The sequence below is a fragment of the Mauremys reevesii genome, linkage group 24, assembly GCF_016161935.1.
Source record: "Mauremys reevesii isolate NIE-2019 linkage group 24, ASM1616193v1, whole genome shotgun sequence".
NCBI classification, from domain to species: domain Eukaryota; kingdom Metazoa; phylum Chordata; order Testudines; family Geoemydidae; genus Mauremys; species Mauremys reevesii.
The window spans coordinates 3,586,464-3,605,246 of NC_052646.1; the positions used below are offsets into that span (position 1 = coordinate 3,586,464).

The following is an 18,783-nucleotide window of genomic DNA, read 5'->3' on the forward strand; positions in this document are numbered from 1 at the left end:
AGCTTGCTCGGGTCTGGCTACACTTGCAGCCAGGGGCGGCTCCAGGCCCCAGCACGCCAAGCTCGTGCTTGGGGCGGCATGCCGCGGGGGGCGCTCTGCCGGTCGCTGGGAGGGTGGCAGGCGGCTCCGGTGGGCCTCCCGCAGGCGTCCCTGCGGAGGGTCCGCTGGTCCCGCGGCTCCGGTGGAGCAGCCGCAGGCATGCCTGTGGGAGGTCCACCGGAGCCGCGGGACCGGCGACTGGCAGAGCACCCCCCGCGGCGTGCCGCCCTGCTTGGGGCGGCGAAATGGCTAGAGCCGCCCCTGCTTGCAGCTGTACAGCGCTGGGAGTTAAACCCGTCTTTGTACAGCTGAGCAGGGAAAGCGCCGCAGTCTGGCCACACTGACAGCTGCCGGCGCACTGGCGTGGCCACAGTTGCAGCATCTGCAGCGGCACTGGGAGCAGTGCATTGTGGGCATCTATCCCAGCGTTCAAGTGGATGCACCGTGCTTTTCAAAGGGGGGGTGGAGTGTGACAGGGAGCGTGGGGGGAGAGAGAGTGGGTTTTTGGAGCCGACACTGTGTCAGCTCCCTGCCTTGCAAGTTCCGACTCCCCCTCATCCCCCACTCACTGAAAGCAAACAGCAGCTGTTTGTTTTTTTCCTCACAGACCAGATAAGCAGCCAAATGGACTCCCACCTCTTCAAGCAAACACTAGCTGTGGGCGTTCCAAAGGGAGCCCCCCCGGCCTGCCTCTGCTCATTCACAGCAAACAGGAGCTGGGTTTGTTTTTTTGATAAGCAGCATCCGGAGCCCGGAGTTCACAACAAAACAAAGAGAGGAACCTTCACTTAAAAGGATTGTGGGGAGTTTCCAGAGGTCAGTCACTGCGTACGAAGGTTACTCCCCGTTTACACTGGCGCCCCAGTGCAGCAGCAGTGGCGCAATACTCTATTCCTCTCGGGGAGGTGGAGTACAAGCAGCGCTGCAGCCGCGGAGATACAACGCTGTATGTGCCTTGGCAGTGTGGACGGGGAGTGAGTTACAGCGCTGTGGGCAGCTTTATTGCGCTGTAACTCGCAAGTGTAGCCCAGGCCAAAAACTACAGAAGCGTCACAGCTCACTGTGACTGACAAATTGCTGACTTTTACCATGGAACTGTAAGATAAATCCATTGGAATAGAAATATTGTGCTTCCATTTCAGCGCAAAGCACACAGAGCAACCTAAACAAGTCACTGTATGAAATTTTAGTTGGTACTGACTTCGCTAGGGCTTTTTCTGTAGCCTGTTGTAAACTCGGCAAATATCTAGATGAGTTGATGCAACCCCCGGAAGAGCTCTGTGCACCCCTGGGGTACGTGTCCCCCTGGTTGAGAACCACTGGTGTAGACACAGCCCTTGCTAGCCCCACTCCCATATCACACCCCACAGCTGGTCGGCACTAAACCTTCACTCAGCTGGCGCCCGAGGTGCCCAATCGCTGGCACTGCCAGGAACCGCCGCCCACCCCAGCAGCGGGTAAATCTCTCCTCCGTGCAGTGCCCAGCGCTCTGGCTTAGCTGCCAGCACGGGGAGAGGCCGCTTGATTTCCACAGGGGCTTCTTCCCAAGGGCTTAAATTGAAGCAGGCGCTGAAGTGCTTTGCAGGATGGGGGCCGGGGCCCTCCGCCCTGTGCAGGAGCAGGGCTGGCCCCCAGGCCAGGATCAGATCCGGACGGGACCAGGGGAGCGCTGGGGGGCGGGAGGGTCCACCACGAATGGGCTGGGTGCAGGAACGGCTGGGGGAGACTCCCTGGCCTGCGCTGTGCCGGAGGTCAGACTGGCTGACCCGCATGGACCCTTCTAGGACAAGCCAGAACCGGGGGTGGGGGGGATGTTGGGGGGTGGATTTGCAGGCAGGACTCCCCCCTGAAACCAGCCCCCAGTGGCACAACAGGGCCCCAGGAGTGCCGCACTGCGCGGCTTCAGCCAGGCTCTCTGTGAAGGGAAACACGAAGGAAATGCCCAGTCACCGGCTGCTCCACAAACTGGGTTTCTCACACACACACCCCCCCGCACCGCCCTGGGGAGCCAGGCAGCCTCGCCCCGGGCCCGGGCACATGGCATTGCAGGCCCAACTGCTGACGTCCGCCCCCCTGTGGCGGGATCGGACAAGGCCCAGGTAAATGCAGGGTCCGCGGCTCTCCTGGGGGCTGGAAGGCTCCGGCAGAGCACAGACAGGGGGACCAGAGTCCCGGTTTTATAGGGACAGTCCTGATGTTTGGGTCTTTTTTTTTCTTCTGTTACCCCCCCACCCCCTGTCCCGATTTTTCACACTTGCTGTCTGGTCCCGCTAGGCACAGAGCTCAGCTGGGGTGGGGAGGGATGCTAGAGCCGCCCAGGGGGATATGGCTGCATCGGCCGAACACCCATGGATGTGCACGAGCAGGGTGAATCCCAGGGCCTGGCTCCCAGCTGGGTCAGAGAACTGGAAATGAACCCGCACTTGGAACAAGCCCGTGTCCCAGCATCTCCCGGCCGCAGTGAGTTTGGCGGGTCCTCGTCCAACTCCCCGCCCCAAAGCTGCCCTCTGACCCCCGCCCGTCAGCACCCAATGCAGACGTTAACCCACTCACACCAGCAGCGCCCCCCCTCCAGCTAGGGTGAGCATCCTGCCCAATGTACAGACTGGGAAACTGAGGCAGGAGAAGGGCAGGACCTTCTGCAAGGCCCCACAGTGACCCGGCTGCCAGCACCGCCTGGCTCTTTTGACGCCTAGTCGTGGGCTTTAAGCACAAGGGAATTCTGCCTCCCGCCTCGTCCCAGGCTGCTCAGGACAAACTGAGAGCAGCCTCGGCAGAGCCACCGTGTAGACAGAGCACCGGGGCTGCCTGCCAGGCTCTGCGGCAAATGCCCAGCGGGGAGGGTCTGGCCGCCCGGCTCCTCAGTGCACCGGGCTGGTTGGTGCCAAGGGGGTTTGGGGCGAGTAACAGTCGGCCCCAAAGCCAGGAATCCCGTCCAGACACCGCGGCAGGAGCTGCCCTGATCCTCAGCAGGTAGCAGGGACAGACCCTGGCTGAGGCTCTGGCCCCACGACTCTCCTGGAGCGAGACCCTTTTACACCCGATGGGGATCGGGCCTGGTGCCTCCTGTTCACGCTGGGCGGGGGGGGGCCTCCCAGGAGCACAGCCCCCACCCTGCCATGGGGTGGGGGGAAGCAGACACGGGGGAGGGAAGAGGATGACAGGCCGTGCATGCTACAGCACCAGCATGGGGTGGCAGGGGCGTCTCACAGAGACCATCGGTGTCTGGAGGCCACAGGATCGCCCCAGCAGGGACCAGAGGGGTGGGGAGGGGAGCGGCCCGAGATGACACAGCGAGGGAGGTTCAGAGCCGGGAACTGAACCAGGAGTCCTGCTGCCCCATCGTCTACACTAACCCCCAGCCCCCACTCCTTCCTCGCTCCAGGAATAGAGCCCAGGCCTCCCGACACCCTCCTGTGACTAGACCCTGCTCCCCCCCAGAGCCAGGCACAGGACCCAGGAGTCCTGGCTCCCAGCCCCCCCGACCCAAACCCACCAGACCCTGCTCCCCTCCCAGAGCCAGGCACAGGACCCAGGAGTCCTGGCTCCTAGCCCTCCCCCCCGACCTGAACCTGCTAGACCCTGCTCCCCTCCCAGAGCCAGGCATAGAACCCCACAGGACCCAGGAGTCCTGGCTCCCAGCCCCCCCGCTGAACCTGCTAGACCCTGCCTAGTACAGCCAACACGTTTCTCCCAGAGAGCAGCTTCTCCGCATGAGCCCCCCTGGAGGGAAATGGGGGTGGGGAGGGGTCTTGCAAGCCCCCAATAGGGTGGGAAGTAGTTGGGGGCAACCGATGAGGTCCAGGGGGTGTCATGGAGAAGGGGGACCACGGGGATGGGACAATCCGCATTGTAACAGCCGGACTAGCTGGGCAGAAACCAGCCCCACCCCATGCTCGGGGGCAGATCTAAACTCGAGAACACCCTGCTCCCCACTTCGAAATACCAGCGGCCAGCGCTCACCCTGCCCCCCCAGCCCTCCGCCCCCCTCTCTGCCATCGCTGGCCGCAAAGCACGGCCGGCCTGAGCCCGAGGGAGGGTCGGGCCCCCCCAAGCGAGCTGGGCAGTGAGAGCCCGATGCAAAGCCCACGCTGGGCTCCTGCCCCCCCCGTAATGCCCTGCAAGGAGCACCTGGGGCCGGGGCAGGACCCCTGCCCCCCAGCCTCTGCTTCTCCTTTCGGTGGGGCAGCCTGCGTAGGGGGCATCGCCACACCCACAGAGCCAGCCAGGGCACGGTCCTACCCACCCACAGCTCTGCTGGCTCCCCCCCCCCGGCCCCCTCTGGGCTGCGCCAGGCTGTGGGGCTGCCTGCCCCAGACCCCAGCACAGGGGCTGCTCTAAATCCACCCCTGCACCCGGGGGGGGGGATGGGCAGGGGTGCAGCGAGGGGACCTGAGAAGGGGAGCGGTTCCCCGCCTGGTCCCAGTGGGTCGGGTCTCCCCAGCCTGCTCCCATCCTAGCTGGGGCGGGCACCAGTGGCACACGGGGTCTGTCCCCCGTCCGTCCCCCCAGCACCCAGCCTGGAGCCAGGGCCGTTCAAAACCCTGGACACCCACTTATGGCCAGTGCGGGGGAGCCCTGGGGGTTGGATTGGGGGTCTCCACCCTTTACATCTCTGAGCCTCCCCCACATAACACCCGCCCCAATGTCCCCTCTCCAAAAACATCCCTGCTCCCCCCACCCCGATCTCCTGGGTCCCTCACCCCGATACCCCCACCCCACCCCTCCCCTCCCCTCCCCAATCCCCGACAGCCGCATGCCCCACGGCCACCTGCTACGGTGCCCCCCACGAGTTATGGCTCCCCCATCCCAGCCCCACCCCGATCTCCTGGGTCCCTGACCCCGATACCCCCACCCCGCCCCTCCCCAATCCCCGACAGCCGCATGCCCCACGGCCACCTGCTATGGTGCCCCCCACGAGCTATGGCTCCCCCCCCCCGGCCCCACCCCGGTCACTTGGGGGGCGCTGGTATCTTCCACCCCCCCTTCACCCAGTCACTGGGGGGCACGGCCAGCTCCTGCCCCCTCCCCACTGCGGTCACTGGGGGGGCACTGCCAGCTCCTGCCCCCTCCCCACTGCGGTCACTGGGGGGGGGCGATGCCAGCTCCTGCCCCCTCCCCACTGCGGTCACTGGGGGGGCGCTGCCAGCTCCTGCCCCCTCCCCACTGCGGTCACTGGGGGGGGGCGCTGCCAGCTCCTGCCCCCTCCCCACTGCGGTCACTGGGGGCGCTGCCAGTTCCCCCCCCCCGCCCCACTCACACTTCGGTGAAGTTCTCTGTCCCCAGCAGCTGGCTCAGCCCGCGGACGCGGTTGGGCTCCAGGCACTGGAGCGAGGTGGCCCCGTAACACCTGCACGGCCCGGGGCAGGGGGCGGCCCGGCCCGGGGCCAGGAGCAGCCCGGCCAGCAGCAGCCAGGCGGCGCAGCAGCCCGGAGCCGGGGGCATCCCGCGGGCACCAGGCATCGCGCTCCGCACCGCGCCCGGCACCGGCTCGGAGCGTGTGCGCGGGAGGTGCCCGGCTTAAAGGCAGGGGCAGGACCGGGCGGGGCGGGGCGGAGCCCGCGTCCCCCCAACACGCCCCCCGGAGCCGCCGGGCGGTGGAGGCTGCGGCCTGGGGCTGGGGCTGGCTCCGGCTCCGAGGCCAAATCCCCCGGGGCGCAGCGGGGATGGAGCAGAGGAGACGGGATCGTCAAACAGCCCGATCTGCGACCCGGCCGGACAGCCAAGGGTGGGCGCGGAGGGGGCTGCAGGTCGGGAGTGAGGGGCACCGGCAGAGCGGGGCTGGGCTAGGAGGGGGCTGCAGGTCGGGAGTGAGGGGCACTGGCAGAGCTGGGGGTGGGGGAATCCCAGGGCTGGGGATAGCAGGGGGCTGTGGGTCAGGAGTGAGGGGCACCGGCAGAGCTGGGGGGGGCAGGGCTGGGCTAGGCGGGGGCTGTGGGTGGGGAGTGATGGACACTGTCAGAGCTGGGGGGGAGCCCAGAGCTGGGGGTCTGGATTGAGGGGCACTGGCAGAGCTGTGGAGAGGGGGAGCCCGGGGAGGATCGCAGGGGGGAGGGGGCTGCGGGTCAGGAGTGAGGGGCACTGGACAGCTGGGGGTAGCAAGGGCTGCGGGTCAGGATTGAGGGGCTCTGTCAGCGCCTGGGGGGAGCCCAGGGCTGGGCTGGCAGGGGAGGAGGCAGAGGGGTGTTGGGGTGGCAGCCTGGGGCTGGACTAGCAGGGGGCATCGGGGGTGCTGCGAGCGGAGCTCTGAACAGCGATAGCAGGCGGTGCCATTAGCCGTGGGGCAGGCGGCTCCGGGGCTCAGGTTGGGTCCCCGGGATCCCCAGTTGCGTTGCAGCCAGGGGTGGGCTGGGGCAGGGCGGGGCAGGGTGGGATCTCTAGGAACCTGGCAGCCCGTGGGCGCGGGAGGCAGCCCGTGAGTCAGGTTCCGTGGAAGTCCTCAGCTAACACGAGTGGGGTGCCTGCCCCACCCCCAGAGACCCCCCTGCCCTCCTGCTCAGCACCTGCCCTAGAGCCAGAGGGTCACGGGGGTCACCCCCCCCCAGGGCCTTTCATCAGCTGACAGACAAGCCCCAGCTGGCAGCACCTCAGGCCTTAGAGATCAGTGACCCCGACACGGCCCATAACCCACCTGGCCCCCAGAGCAGGGGCTGCGACGGCACCGTGGGGCGGGTGGGGCTCAGTAGGGGGCACTGTCCCCTCACCCCAACACACACCTGCACAGCCCCTGCCTCTCACAACTCACAACACGTGCGCCAAACCCACAACTCGTGCAACACACACACACACACACACGGCCAACACTCCTCACCACATCACCCCCCCCCTCCCTGCACACCCCCCATCACCCCCACACACAAAGGCGCTGGCACCTCCCCCACCCACCCCCACTTCACACAAGCTGGGCCGTGCCCGAGAACCCCTGGATGGAAAAGGTGTTTCTGCACATTCCACCCCTTGATCCCCAGCCCCCGGGGCCGCTGGCAGCGAGCGATTTCTCCGGCCCTGCCCTTCCCGCCTTCTTGGAAGCAGGAGCGAGAGGGAGTGGGAAGGGCCCGCCTGCATCTCAGATCGTGTAATTGCCTGATAAAAAATGATGAATCCTTCGCTGAGGGAGAATTCCAGGAAAGCGCGGCCATTAATCACCAGCCCTGGCACCATTCGTCGGTGGATCTCAAAGTGCTTGACGAAGGGAAGTCGGTACCGTCATCCCTGTTTTACGGACGGGGAAACTGAGGCACAGAGGTCGCCCAGCAGGCCAGAGCTGGGAATAGAACGCAGGTCTCCCTGCTGCCAGACCACTGCTGTGGCCACTAGGCAGCACCACCTCCCCTCATACTGCCAGAGGCATCATTCCCATGCGGCTTCATTCGTGCTTTGCCAGCGAGTGCTAACTACATGGGGGGTGGAGAGGGTCTGCCGTGGGGCAGAGTTAAGGCCGTTAGGTCACCCAAACTGGGCATTTCCTCCCTCAAAGCGGGTCTGGATTTGAGGGTTCCCCCATGTGGCCACCCCCAAGGGTTCAAAGATCATGAGTCAGATCCCCACCCCCAGCCCCGTCATGGAAATGCCCAGCATTCCCCGGTGGGTTAACCGGGCTCCCAGCCACCCCATGGCAGCCCCAAACAGAGCCCGCATGGGCGGGGTGCGTGGCTAAAGCCGGGACGGAGTCCGGACTGTGCCCAGCTTGGGGAAAGCAGGGTGGTCTAGGGGGTCCTGTCCTTTCCCATGGGGCAATGAGGCCCCAGCCCTCTGCTCCTGCCGGGCCATAGGGGTTCATGGGTAATTTCAGGGTCACTGACCTCTAAGGGGATGAGATGCTGCCAGCTGGGAGCTCCGCTGAGAGGCTGGGTCTCCGCAGCCCACGCAGCAGGGGCCTTGACTGCGCTGAGCACACAGGTGCGCCCCCTAAGCCACCCCCGCCAGTTATCGATCCGCTACTAAGCTTGGGAACCGGCTGCCTTCGCCCACCTGCACTCGTGCCGTTCGAAACGTCAGAGACCTGACGTGATCTCAAGGCCCCCTGCGAGCCAGGCCCAGAGCCCAGCCCTGCACAGAGGGGGCTGCATACCACTGCCGCCATTGTACAGCTGGGGAAACTGAGGCAGGAGGGGGTCTCCTAACTGGCATTCCAGTGCCCCGGCTACTGGCCCGTGCTCTCTCCCCGTGTGACATCATGGGATGGGACAGGGACGGGCAGCTCAGTCCATCCGCAGACAGTACATCTCGCTGAGCCGCGGTGCCCGGGGTGCACGACGCCAGGGACTGTGGTACCGGGTTTGGTCTCAGGGTCTCCTGGAGGCCCCATGGTGGGGGCGGAGATGAGCCGTCTTTGCAACGCACAGCGAAATCATTCCAACCACCACTGAGGGGCAGCCCCCTCTGGCGTGGAATGTGGCAGCGGAGGAGCAGCTCCCAGCAATGCTGCCCAGCCATTTAGGGCAGCAGGTGGGGGAGGACCCTGCACCCTGACGGTGCTGTAGGGGGACTCCAGGGAATCACGGTGTCAAATCCTCACGTTGGGATTTCCCCAGAACACCAGGCGCGCCGCGCTGTGCCGCGGGGAGTGCTGGGCTGAAAAGCCCACGGGGCCAAGGGCGGAGCTTTACGTCTCTTCCGAGGCCTGGCAGCTCCCATCCAGTGGGCAGCGCCAGCGCAGACGGACTGGGGCACCCATTACACTGCATCCCGGGGGGGGGGAGCCCTGCTGGGGAGACGCAGGCTCCTCCCTGCCTCTAAGCCGGGCAATCCCTGCACACGCGCTCCCAGCCAGTGCAGGGGGGCCTGGGACGCCGGGCTGGGCTGCCCTGTGCTAAAGGAAGCTCCCGGCTCCTCGCAGCTGCCCAGCCTGGCAGCTTCTGCCCCCGCCCCGGGGAGTGCAGGTGTTAAGTGGCTCAACGGCCTGGGGGAGCCGACGGGATGTGGGGGGGGGGCTGTTCCGAGCCTGACTGTGTGACCTTGAGCCCTGGCTGGCTACTGGCATTGTACCCAGCCCCTGGGATCCTTCAGAGGGAGGAGTCCGGCCTGCAGTGAACAGTGTGTGTCCCTCTCCCCACCTTCAACCGCCCCAGTAATAGTCTCTCTCTGCAGGATGCTCCAGCCACCCATCCCGGGCTCCTCCCACTGTCACCCAGTCCCCATGTTTATGCCGAGATGATCGGCCTAAAACAGCTTCCGGCGCTGACACTGATGGAAAACCCCATTAGGTTTCAGAGTTAACAATCCACCCAGTCCTCTCCCAAGGGTGAGGCCGGGGAGGGGGCTTGTTGACACGGTAGGTGCTCCGCATGCTCTGTCCCTGGGGGCCCAGGGCAGAGCTGGGCCCGTCTCCGGGGCTCCCCGGCAGAATTGTTCAGAACCAAGCGGGTTCCCAAGCCTGATGCCAGGCGACCTGAGGCACCTCAGCGAGCTGTGGGTCCATGGCTGGCCTGCCCGTGCTCCCTGGCCCGACACGGGCATGAATTCTGCTCCCTGTGGGTGCCCCCTGACTCCGCTGGGCCCAGTGCCTGCCGGCCGCCAGGGCCCCATCGCAGCCCCCTGCCATCCCCTCTGTGCCCACATCCCTGCAGCCAGGTGGGGCCTGTAGGGGCTGGCCACTGCCCACCCCTGCCACCCAGCCAATGCACCTCCACCCCACGGGCAAAACTGCCCCATAGGGGGTGCAACACCCAGGGCTGCCCTGCCCTGCCCCAGCACCTGGAGTTCCCTGAAAATACTCAGCCCCATGTCAGAGCCTTCTCCTGCACCGATGCCCTGGGAAGACACCTTGCTCCATGCACCTGCTGGCTTGAACTGTGCCCCTGGACACAACATCCGCCCCCAGCATTAACACAAAGGGGGCAGCCCCCCCCCCCCAAAGCTAACAGAGCCACCAAGCCCCCTGGCCTCTCTTACCTCTGCTGGTATCAGGCCCCCGGCTCCAGCCCTCCTGGTCCAGCCGCCTCTCCCCTCTCAGCAGGGGCCTGCAGGGGCTTCCCCCTCCCTGGACAGAGAAGCAGCCGCCTCCCCGGCCCAGCACTGATCACCCCCCAGCTGGGCCGAGGGAGCTAATTGAGTTCTCAGGGTCCAGCTAACCCCATCCCCTGGGCCCGGAAAAGTGCTGCCCCCTCCTGGACACCCTCTGGGACACATCCACCCCACCCAATTGAACAGCCAATGGGTCTGGACTCCTGTTTCACACCCTCATCGCCTTGGCTTTGCCAAACCCAGACTAGCCCCCTCCCCAGCTCAGGGGGGGAAGCGCCCGGTCCCTCCCTTTTCAAATGGGTACAGGCTTCTTCACTTCTCCTAACGCGCCACTGCACATCTGTTAAACGGCTGCCATGCCCCACCCCAGAGGGAGCTGCATTTCTGTGCTGGGAGCTAGGTCACGGCTGGGGGGTCCATGGCTGTGGAAATCCAGTAGGTTTTGGAGGCACTGCAGTTGCAGTGGACGGGGTGGGGGGCTCCAGAGAGCATTTTCCTCTCTCCTTTGGCCCTGTAAGTTCACAGCCTGGCTCCCCGAGCTGGAGCCTGGGGTCAGGGTTTGCCCCACAGATCCTGGCAACCCCAAGTGCCACCCAAACCTTAGCCCAGGAATGGGGCAGGGAACACCCGCCCGGCATGCCGCTGGGGACCCTGCTTCTGGGGGAAATGCCGGTCACTCTTATCTCCAGTTTCGGGGCCAGATTAGCGTCTGCAAAAATCTCACTCTCTGCTACCGTGACCCCTGAGTGTGTCATGGCCCCCGCTGCTGGCTGGCCTGCTGGCTAGGTGACAACAGCCTACTACTGCTGCTAGCTGACGGAGCCGCTCCACACTGGCCCAGAGGTCTGTGCTGTGGCGCTGAAGTTCCCCCGTTCAAGCCCTGCCAGAGGCTGGAGGCTTTTCATAGTCAGCGAGGGATATTTCCAGAAGAGTTGGTTCAATTTGTCTTTCTCCTTCCCTCCCTGGAAAACAAAGCCCGGTGCCAGGCTCGACGCAGGGTCCATGGGCAACACTGCTGGCTCTTGTGGCTCTGACTTTGCCATCCGGGGCTGGTCGCCTCTTGCCCAGGGGCTGATCTCTGGGGCCGGCAGGAGGTCAGTTTAAGCTGCTTCCCAGAAAGCGGATCAGAGGCCTGGGGATGCATCCGTTGCTGGCTCCCAGGCTGTGATCCTCACTGCGTGTCTGTGTCTCACGCACACTGCTCCCAACTCTCCGCTCCGTGGCCCCCATCTCAGCCCCCCGCCCCACCGTACAAGCGGGGAGTCCGGCGAGGACTCAGAGTGGTAGATGAGGGCAGGAAGCTGGAAGGGGGCCGGGGGGTAGGGCTTGCCCAGCTCTGCAAACCCAGTGGGGGCCCTAAACAGGAATATTTTGTCCTCCTCCCCTCATGTCTCACTCCGCCCCTAAACACGCTAATTGCACAGACCAGCACAGCACAGCGCATGCTGCCCCACCTGTGAAAAAGTCTGTGTGAAATGAAGCGAACGGTGTTTCAGGGGTAACACCAAATCCCCCCCCCCCCCGGCCCCGGAGCTGCTTGGGGCCGTACGCAATGACTTACTCTGCTTCTGCCACAACCACTAGCAGATCCGTCTCCTCCCTGCCCCTCTGGGGGTGTACGGAGAACGGGGCTGCACGTGCCCGAGGGATTCATGCTCAGGGAGGGTGGCCGGCTTGGCCGGCTCCCAGCGGTTAACTTTGTCAGCCACTTTCATGACCTGTCCCTTTCCCCCAGTCCCCAGCAAGCTCAGCCCCCTTCCCGGCCCAATGAGCCTGGCTGGCCCCAAGCCCACACGTTCGCCCATGTCTGGTGCCCTGGCAGGCCCTGGCTGTGTCAGTTACAAGGGGGTTACTCATTAACCTCCTTGGCAGGTCCCCTCTCCCGGCCCAGCAGGGAGCGTAGGAAGGGGCCCACCCAGGCTAATGGGGGCTGAACGGTGTCGGACAAGGTGTTGAATGAGTCCTGCCCCGAGGCTGCTGGGCCGGCAGTCACAGGAAGGACATGGATCCAACCAGTATCCAAGGAGGAAAGGGACAGTGGGGTCAGATGGCTGCTGGTTCGGATCCAGGCTCAGGAAGTAACGACCAGGCCTCTCCGTGTGAAATGAGTTTGGTGAGGTCTCAGCCTAGTTCCTGTGTCTGCAGCACAACCACTGGCCAATCAGCAGAGCAGGTCAGGGTGGGATGAGTCCCTTCCGGGTGGGGCGAGGCACATGGCAAGGGGGACTGTATGAGGGGCCAGCTCTCGGGGCGCTGGGGAGAAGCAGGGCTGCCATGGGCCAGGTGAGTCACTGCCCCCGGGTGGCGTGCCTCAGTTTCCCCAGCCGTCAGGCACCGACAGAGGCCAGGGTGAGCCAGCAGTGATGAAAGCTCATCCGGAGGTGACGATGATTTAGGGTTTCCATGTGCTGCCTGACAAGCGATGGGGGGCAGGGGGGTGGTGAGTCGCAATGGACATTCGCTGTAACGCGCTGCTGCGTTTGGGGCAGGGAAAATGGAATTAAGAGTGGCTGGGCCCCATGTAGCTGGACTGAGCCTTTCCTTACAGGCCCCAGATTTTCAATCCCCTCCCCTTGCGTTCGCTCGAGCCCAGGGCGGCCGTGGGAGAGGCCCCGACGGGGAACCTGCCCCTGGCGGAGCAGCAGGGGAACCGTTACACCTGCCAGGAGCCCATTATCAGGGCTTTGGTTGCCGGGGCTCACTCCCTCTCTCCCCCCTTCCAACAGCAGAGCGGGGCTGCCAGGCACCCTTTGGTACCCGCGCACAGATCTCTAGCTCTTGAGCTAAAGGAACGACGCGCCTGGCTGGCAGCAGTAGTAGACTGTTCTCTAGCAGGCCGGCTGTTCGAGCAGGGCCATGACACACACACTGTAGGTTACCCCAGTAAAGACTGTGGTGCTAACACCCCAGGCCTCAACGCCCCTGGCCTGTCACTTGGTGTCGCTCCCGAGCCCGTTGTGTATTTCGCATATAGCCCATCAGCGCCAGGCTTGCGATCAGTCCAGTCAACAAACCCATCCAGCTTTGACTCCAGGCTCTGAAATGAAACCTAAGGAAACTACTTGCACGCTGTATGTCACCTCAAACTTCAGGGGCTAGTCCATACAGAGGATAACAGCCTACTACCGCTGCTTGCGTAAGTCACACACACCCCTGCCCCATCCACAGATTGTTAGAGCCCCAGCTACAGTGCCAGTAGCTCAAGCGGTAGAGCCGGCTGCTTTTAATCCTGGAGCGTCCCTGGCTTTATGCCCCATGCTGGCTAAGACGCCTGGCAAAAGAGCTGCGAGTTACTTCCTTAACTCCGCTGGTCCCGATGGGTGCTGAAAGTCACAGGCTCAGACCAGAGCTAGCTGGAAACTGGGGGTGGCGATGGTGGCGGGATGAGGAGAGGGGGGAAATTTCCACACCAAACAAAAAAGGAACTCCATTTTCTACAGACCATTTGTTTGCCAAAACACTAGAAAAGTTTCCAGGTTGCTGACGAGAAGCAGAAATTCCTTTTTTCCACTAAAAAAAAAAAAAATCAAGTTTGAGAAAAACCCGATTTTGCCCTCCACACACAGCTTTGACAGAACGTTGTCAACATACCCTCATTCGAGCCCTGTCGGCAGGAACCAAGATGCCACCAATGACACCCACATGCTCGCTAGCAATGACTAAAAACCAACATGGAGCTTTACGACCTCCTTTATTTGTACTTCTCTGTGCAGTTGCTGAAGCCGACTTCTCCGAAGTCCCTTGTAGAAACCAGCTCCGACAAATAACGCACAAAACATGTTGTGACCACGCCCACCGAAGTCACTGAGTTTGCAGGTGTGTCACTGAGAACATGGCTTGGTCCAGAGTGTGAAGGTTTTAAGCAGTGCGGCCAGGTGGACAGAGCACTGGCCGGAGGGCAGGAGATCAGGGCTCAATTCCTGGCTCTGCTGGGTGACCATTGGCAAGTCATGGTCTCTCTCTGTGCCTCAGTTTCCCTATCTGTGCAATGGGGATAGTGACACTGCCCTCCTTTGTAAAGAGCTTTGAGATCTACTGATGAACAGGGCTAGGGAGATGTTTGGAGTTCCACAACCTCTCGGCTTTAAAACTTCACCAGACTAATCCTGCTTTCGCTCCAGCTTCGGCTGGGGCTTTTCTGCCTACAGCCACGTTACCCCAGCACAGTTTTAAAGCCTTCCATTTTCTTCTTTTTCCTTTCCCTCCAAAAAAAAAAATCACCTTTGTACGTTTAAAAAAAAAATCAGTAAAACTCTGTCCTCGCAGATCTCCTGCCAGGGATCTGAAAGAGGGTGGTGGAGCAGAGGGAGCAGAGTTTATTCAGGAACAGGGGGTGCTGTGGATGAAGGCTCTGCCATTAACAAACACTTTCATGGCATGAAATACAATGGCTGGAGAAGCCTCAAACTTCTCAGCAGTGAAGTTTTCATGGCAAAATGAGCATCCAATTTCCCAGCCCTGTGGCAGAACATTCCCACTTCAGGAGTTCAGACAGCATGAGGGAGGCCCCAAAAAATCCTGAGACTGGTTTGTGAATCATGAGATTTTTTTTAAAAATCAGCCTTGGGTTCTTTTTCTTTGCCGTTCGCTTTCTGAGCCTTTGGGGGTCAAGTTTCCAAGATATTCTTCACAACCACGGGAGACAGAAACTTCTCTTTAAAAAAAATTAAACCTGAGATTCTCACATCATCACATGACTCCAGCAGCTGGAGCTTTAGGAGAAACATCAAATCTCATAGGACTCATGCTGAAATCAGGAATGATACTGCCGATGTCCCTTGCAAAGCCCTCACTGATGTCCCCAGGGGAACAGAGCCCCAATTACCTGGGACTGGTAGGAAGCCAGTCAGGACAAGATGCCGAGTTTGCATCTCCTTGATACAAAAAAGATGTCAAGGCGTGTAGAGGGAGCTTGGTGAAAAGCGAGAGACACCTAAGGGCTGGTGAGATAGGTTATGCGGGGCGAGGTCAGAGGAACGAAGGACTTGAACGTCTGAAACTCAAGGGTTAGTCCTCCCAGCCATCCCACAGGCAAAACTCCCGCGGAGCTGGGTGGTGGTAGGGGTGACCTCCAGAAACCAAACACAAGGATTGCACAAGGAGGGAGAGGAATTGCTTTGCACTAGGTGGTCCAAGGGGTCTTTCCCTTCCCATCCTTAAAGTCTCTGCACCACCGGCCTCCAAGGGGAAACCACTCAGCAGGACTGGGAAGATGTTACCCCTCATCGGCAGCCTGGAGAGGAAAAATTTTCCCGAGCCATCTAAATTGCCCTTAGATTGGCCACTTCGGGGGGCAGGGACCATCTTTTTGGTGTTTGTGCAGCACCTAGCACAGACAATAAATAATAACATCCGGAGGCTTTCAGCCCTTCTGCCTGCCGACCCCCATCGGCCCAGAGGACAATGCCACACTGCTGTCCGTGCAGATCCCTATCTGGAGGAGCCAGCAGCTACTGACATTCCCTAGAGCTTGGCTGCAGCGCAGACTGTCCCGAGGTGGGCTCTAGAAAGAGACCTCGGGATGAGACTGAGAGTTGCCTCCAACCCACATCTAGGACCGGCCTGGAGAACGAACGTGCGTCCTTGGGAGCCAGAAGATGCAACTTCTCCTTCCCTGGCAAAAAGGGAGGAGGGATTCGACAGCAAACAGGTCACTGTTGGGTGCCCTCCCAGCCAGTGGAAAATGCCGCGGCTGCCCCGAAGGCAACGGAGCTGCGTCCGGTTACGCCAGCTGAGGTCTGGAGCGGTGTGTGCATCCCGGGGGCTGGAAGCATCGGTAGTGTCTGAGCATGGCAGCCCGCACAGCCTCAGAGATCCACCTCCGGCCATTGCCCGCTCTGAGCCGGAGGCCGTCGCTCCCAGCAGATGTGGAGCGCCCCACATCACACCCTCCAGCTGGAACTGCCGAGTTCAGCGGGGCACTGACGATTCCACCCCGCAAAGGCTCTGTCTGTGCCTTGGCCGGGAGAGGAAAAACATCCCAAAGTGCCTTCAGCACCCCCCCCCAAACAACTCAAATGAGAACCAAGAGAAAAAAACACAGGGCAAGAGGTGAGGGTCCCCCTCCCCTCCCCCCACACCCCACAGGAGCAGCCGCTCGCCTGCATTTCCCACCAAAGGGGAAAAGACCCGTGTCCAGGGAACTGCCCAGCCCTCTGCTGTCCGGGCCCAAAGAAGTGGGACATTGTTTTCTAGCCAAGGAGCTGGCTCGGTACATTGCTCGTCCCAATGGCTTTGCCACCAGCGACAGGAGTGTCCGGTTTAGGCGTCCGTCCCCCCGCACACACCTCGGAAGCGTCACTGCCGGAGCGGGCTCTGTGCTCGCCCCACGTTTCCCCGTTGCCCAGACACTTTCTGCTGCAATTCAAAAGCCAAGTCACCATCTCCCCCAAACGGTTAATCAGCTTCTCGCCCTGCTGCCCCGCTCAAAGCCTGCTAGAAGCCCTGGCACCCAGGAGGCAGGGGACCCAAAGGGACTCGTAGGGTGCCGTTGGGGCCTTTCCCCTGCCAGAAGGGATGAAAACCAGCTGCTCCCGCGGATCAGATCCAATCCCAGTGCTGCGATGAGTGGAAGTGGTGTCCGTGCTGGGGATCCCTGGGAATCTGGACCTACAGGGAGGTCAGGGGCGGAACCAGACAATCCATTGCAGGGTCCTTATGGAACAGATAATGGCTACGGGGTCTTCTTTGCAATGAAGGCTTTGGAAGCCGCCGCGGGCGGGAGCTCCCCAGCTCTCAGAGGTGCGGTGCCCCATTCAAGTGACAGCAGTTCCTGGGATAGCTCTGGTCTCTCTGTGGGGCGACGGCGGGCCCAGGGCGGCCGTTGGTGGCAAGGGGGAGGCGCAGGGCAGCCAGGGCGGTGGGCGGCTCCTCCTCCAGCAGGTTGTCCGTCTCCACATCGGAGGGCTCGCAGGAGCCCCGGCGCTTGTTCTCGGCGCTGTAGAAGAAGGAGAGGGTGCGGAAGCTGGCGTCCATGTCGTCCTTGATGCTCTCCAGCAGCTGGGTGAAGCTGGGGCGCTGGCGGGGGTTCTGCTGCCAGCACCAGCTCATCAGCTCGTGGCTGGGGGGAGGGAGAGAGGAGACAGATGGTTTCGATCGGATCCAGCCAGCCGGAGGATCAGTCCTTCCTCGCCCGGCATTCAAGGAACCCGACTTAATGCCCTAGGGGCTGAGGCTATCGGCCCCTAGAATCGTCCCCACGCGCTGCCCTGCCCAAGTCCCCTGCAGGGGCGAGCTGGGTCTCCCATTCGGCCCTTGGCCTCTCTGCCGAGGCTGCCGGCCAGGGGACCAGTCCGTGCTGGTGGCGTCCGCCCCGCTAGGATCGGGGCCAGGCCTGTCTCCCGTTCTCCACTGAGCAGGGCGAAAGGACTGTGCTCTCCCCCAGCTTTGGGTCTTATCCAGAGACTCCTGTGGTGATGGTGATGGGCACTATGGACTCGGTCCTTACACTTCAAGCCCAGGGTAGGACGGGCAGGGGAAACAGACGCAACCATGGAGGGGCTCTTCCCTGGCCTCCTACCCCAGGCAGGGAGCTCAGGGGCACGGGGGCAACTTACAGTTTCTCCGGGCAGTTCTCAGGCCTCTCCAGGATGCCATTGTCCATCACAAAGCGCAGCACCTGCTCGTTGGACAAGCCCTGGTAGGGCTGCTCGGCCAGCGTGGCGATCTCCCAGAGCACCACCCCAAATGACCTGCCGGGACACAGGGACAGCTCGGATCAGCCTCCTGCCTCCCCCGCCCCGAGAGCCGCGGCAACAGCATAGCCATCGAGGCGGGGTTCCCCCACCCTCACCAGAAATCACCAAACCACAGCCCTCATATGCCGGTCCCACCCAGCATTGCTCAGTCAGCCAGGTGTATTATGGGAGAATCCCATCTTCCTCCGCTGCATCAGGTACTGTCTGCTGTTGGGAGCGGGATACTGGACAGGCCAGATCACTCCCGATGGTCCTCGAACACCTACCAGACGTCGGAGTGGGTGTTGAAGATCCCGTCCTTCAGGGCTTCCGGGGACATCCAGCGGACAGGAAGCAGCCCCTTGCCACCTTTCCGGTAATAATCCGTCTCGTAGATGTCTCTGGTCATGCCAAAATCTTTCAGGGAAGAAGGAGCCAAGGAGAAAAGGGGTCACTCACAAGGACGATCTGTCCCGGCTGAGCTCTCTGGTAGTAACACTGGCGTCTACATGGCGCCTTCCACCCCGTGGCACGAGGAGGCAGTGAACTGACACCCCAAACCTGCTCCGTTTTGGGGCTTGCCCAAGGTCACTTGCCAGGTCAGCCGTCACGCTAGGAAAGGAACCCAAGAGTCCGGGCTCCTTGTCCTGTGTGCTAAGCACCAGAAAAAGCTCTGCCCTCTATGCACGGAGGAGAAAACAACAACTCAGGGGCTGATGCTCAGAAATCCTGAGTGTTCACCCACATCTCCAGTGGCCTGAGGTAGAGATGGACTCTGCTCAGAGATGGCCTGACTCCAGGAGGTCCGGAGGCTCCACCTGGGACTGGCCTGAACTCTCCAAGCCTTTTGGACCAGCAAAATTTACATGCAATGTTCACATGCACCAGAGTTGGGAGGGGGGTGGATAGCTCAGTGTTTGAGCATTGTCCTGCTAAACCCAGGGTTGCAAGTTCAATCCTTGAGGGGGCCACTTAGGGATCTGGGGCAAAAATCTGTCTGGGGATTGGTCCTGCTTTGAGCAGGGGGTTGGACTAGATACCTCCTGAGGTCCCTTCCAACCCTGAGATTCTATGATTCTATAGAGTGAGGGGCTGAGCCCCG

At 62.2% G+C, this 18,783-nt stretch overlaps 2 protein-coding genes across 5 annotated transcripts in view; both read right to left on the reverse strand.

The window, feature by feature from the left end:
• The window catches only part of NTRK1 (neurotrophic receptor tyrosine kinase 1), a 31,755-nt gene extending 26,237 nt beyond the window's left edge, over positions 1–5,518 (reverse strand). For all 3 annotated transcript variants that reach the window (XR_005591108.1, XM_039513443.1, XM_039513442.1), the window contains exon 1: positions 5,300–5,518. Coding sequence is in view for 2 of the 3 variants with exons in the window: in XM_039513443.1 (XP_039369377.1) it covers positions 5,300–5,502 (203 nt within the window). In the remaining variant the exon portion in view is untranslated. The remainder of the gene's footprint in view (positions 1–5,299) is intronic.
• An 8,178-nt stretch (positions 5,519–13,696) lies between these two features.
• The window catches only part of INSRR (insulin receptor related receptor), a 42,167-nt gene continuing 37,080 nt past the window's right edge, over positions 13,697–18,783 (reverse strand). For both annotated transcript variants that reach the window (XM_039513487.1, XM_039513486.1), the window contains exons 20-22: positions 17,969–18,098; positions 17,562–17,696; positions 13,697–17,065 (exon numbers count right to left, since the gene is read on the reverse strand). In XM_039513487.1, coding sequence (XP_039369421.1) covers positions 16,741–17,065; positions 17,562–17,696; positions 17,969–18,098 — 590 coding nt within the window. In that variant the 3' untranslated portion in view covers positions 13,697–16,740. The remainder of the gene's footprint in view (positions 17,066–17,561; positions 17,697–17,968; positions 18,099–18,783) is intronic.